General features: G+C 44.6%; 1 protein-coding gene across 1 annotated transcript; it reads right to left on the reverse strand.

Annotated features, from left to right (window-relative positions):
- Positions 1 to 805: 805 nt before the first annotated feature.
- On the reverse strand, positions 806 to 2,626 carry LOC104950230 (protein Jade-3-like; the record flags this gene model as incomplete). The annotated part of the gene is made up of 3 exons (XM_010776718.1): positions 2,457 to 2,626; positions 1,482 to 1,598; positions 806 to 1,285 (listed from the first exon to the last, which is right to left on the reverse strand). Coding segments are annotated over exons 1-3 (660 nt in total), but the record flags the coding sequence as incomplete, so codon positions are not given.
- Between the last annotated feature and the right edge of the window lie 625 nt (positions 2,627 to 3,251).

Genomic DNA, 3,251 nt, shown 5'->3' on the forward strand with positions numbered 1-3,251 from the left:
TCAGCGAAACTGAGGCTCCGTGGTAAACTGTGGTAACATGAAGAGCCGTTTAGGAGCCGGCTCTTCTTAGTGAGCCGAGCCAAATGATCCGGCTCACTAAGAAGAGACGGAATTCCCATCACTAATACGTAAAGAGATAGTATCTATAAGGGACGGCTCAATTCAAAATTCAAGTCAGGTGACACAACGTGACGTCACACCCCACCCTCTCAGCCCTGGTCTGGCGGAAACACTGACTGCACTGTAACTTGTAATCATGTATTTTGTCTTTTAATGGTGGGGTAGGTAAGTTTGAGAAACCGGCTCGAGATACACTTTTTGTTATATTCCATGGAATGCTCTTAACATCCCGATAGCAATGAATATCTGAAGTGCTTTGACAAAAAATCCATTAAAAAAATCATCTCTGGAAGCCGTGGTGCTGTAAAAAGCACGACCAATCATCTGAGCCGGCCCGGCTAAAATAACTGGATGGCCTACCTGCCTGTCAGCCTTCCATCTGTGCACAAACTTATCTCGTGCCCTCATTGGTCATGTGTGCGTTCGTGTGTGTTGGAGGAGGGGCTCTGTGAGGAAGTGGCGGATTTTCTCCGGTTGTTTATTTTCAAATTCTAGCGCACTCGAGCTGGTTTCTCCAAAATTACCTACCCTACCTTTAATGTATATTTTATTATCTTTGCTTTGAAATGCCATTTTCTTCCTGTCTTTCATTTTTCTAAAGCACTTTGAGTTGCCTTGCTATATAAAGAAACTTGCCTTGCCTTACACTGTAGCTATGAACACATGACAATAAAAGCCTTGAAACTAGAAAGCAGGCAGCAGCGGCACCCACCCTCTCCAGGTCCTGCCTCAGGTGCATGAACATCCTCATGCGGGTGTGGATGCTGTCCTCCTGCGGCTGCAGCTCCAGGCCCTCCTCGCCCTGTCGGGGGGGCAGCAGGGCTCGGTTGAAGTTGGCCTTCCTCTTCAGCATCCAGTACTGGAAGATGAAGTCCACGAGGCGCAGCGACAGCCCCACGACCCCCACCAGGTCCTCCTGCTGCACCCGGGTGAAGAACTCCTCCTCCAGCTCCTGCAGCCTCTGAGCGCGCTGCCCCCCCTTCTGCACCTCGGGGGGGGCTTTGGATCGGGCGGGGCTCAGTCCGGGCTCTTTGGACTTACTGTGCTTCAGGCAGTAGGACTTGAACTTGACTTCGTCGCCCTCGTCCAGGATGGTCTTCATCTCCAGGCTGTGCTCGAAGGCGCAGGTCACGTGGAAGGGGGTGGTGCAGTTCTTCACCGAGCACTGAGGGAGAACACGGAGGATGTTGTTAATATGGAGGGAAAAACACTGAATAACATGGAAGCAGGGTATATGCAGGAACCCTGAAGACCTTTTTTAAAGACCCTTTCCATACATTTTAAGACCTCATCGCCACTTGGAGTTTTAACCGGTTACATTGGCCCATTGTGATATTTCTTTTTAAGGACCCCCCCCTCACCTGGATACAGGCCCCTGTCTTCCACTTGCACAGACTGCAGATGAGGGACCAGCGGCTGGGGGGTATATGCGACACTTTGGTGATCGGCTCCATCCTCTCCGGACAGGCGATGCTCACCTGCAGAGAGAAGAGGACCAGTACATATTTAAAGTTTACACTTTAAACTTCACAGTTTGAACATTTAAACATTAATAATGACCAGGTGATGAGATGTGTAATAATGTTGTGTCTAGCTATACCTTATAAGTTATGATTAATTTGTGTTTTCCCTTCCTCATTTGTGAATCGTTATGTAGTTATTTTATGTATCAAAGTGAATGTTGTTATGCATGTCTTTTAAATCGAATCATTTCTTAAATTTGCACATCAAATAAATTCAAATCATTATCAGGTTTTCTGGCTCTGCCCTGTTAAGGTCTTTTGGAGAGAGATACATAAAGCCTTACAAGATATTTTCAAATGTCATGTGCCCATGGAGAGTAAGACTTTTTTCTCACACCTCAAGAATGGACTAAAAAAGACAAATATTTATTAAATCTGTTGCTGGTGGTGAGTAAAAAAGGAAGTGGTTATCATCAGATAGCCCAACTTTAAACACATGGATGGATATTAGAATGGACATTTACAAAATGGAGAGGATAACATCATCTGTCAATCACAAACTGGAACTATTTGTGTCACGATGGAGAAAGTGGACTGATTTCGTAAAACCTCATAGGCCAGATTTTATTTTTACAAATGTATGATTTTACTGTGAAGTCCCGATCACTCTCTAATGTTCGTATTGTTCGTACTTTTTACTGTTTTTATTTGATCTTTGTGTAAAAAAAGAAAAAGGCATTTCGGACAGACAAACTTAAAATGTACAATTTACTACGTCTTCAAAAAACGCTGTGTAATGGTTTGCTGCCAAATGTCAATAAAAAAAATCAATCATCTTCACTGTAGAATCACATAAAGAGGTTGGATTTGTACCTCTGGGATCCACAGGGCGCAGCTCACGTGGGCCCACTTGGTCCCGGCCCGTGTTGGCTTCATGGCCCCTCCCTTCTGAGGACAGAGGATACACTGCGGGTCGATGCCGAGGACACAGGTCCTGCAGAGCCAGTTCCCCACGGGCACTTTGACGATGCCGTAACACGCCTGGGAGAGAGAAGCATTTACGATATTATAGACTCAATGTTTTCAGCAACATCAATCAGGACTAAATCTATTCTGCTTGTTGTGGGCTTCCCTTCCCTGTAGTGTGCTCAGGTTTCTGTGTATGCAAAGGCTACAATCTGCGTATTAGGATAGGATAGGAGGATAAGATAGTACTTTATTGATCCCAATTTGGGAAATGTTTGTGTTGCAGCTGCATTAAAAACATGGCATTGTACAATACAAATTAACACTAGAACCGCCAGAGATTTTTTATACCTAAAACCGCCACCGGGGTCAAATTGACCCGGCACTAGAATGCATTGATTTTCAAGGTAAAAGTATTGTTTTAGAAAGAAAAATGGTCCTGTGGTATTGGTATTTTGACAAGCAATTTAGTTAAATTGTTTTGTTTATTAACGCTACAACATAGCGTTTAGTGAGGCGGTTGTCGTTGTTGGGTGAAAAGCAAACAGCTGTTTGCTGCGCAGCGCGAGCAGGTTCCCGTGAGCGCGATCCTTCACTACAGACTCAATATATCTATCTATCTATCTCTCTCTCTCTCTCTCAATCTATAAGGAACTGCAGTAGACAAAAGGCGTTGCTATAGCAACACGTCATGTTTGTTTA

The sequence above is a fragment of the Notothenia coriiceps genome, unplaced genomic scaffold, assembly GCF_000735185.1.
Source record: "Notothenia coriiceps isolate Sejong01 unplaced genomic scaffold, NC01 NC01_scaffold00017272, whole genome shotgun sequence".
Classification (NCBI taxonomy): domain Eukaryota; kingdom Metazoa; phylum Chordata; class Actinopteri; order Perciformes; family Nototheniidae; genus Notothenia; species Notothenia coriiceps.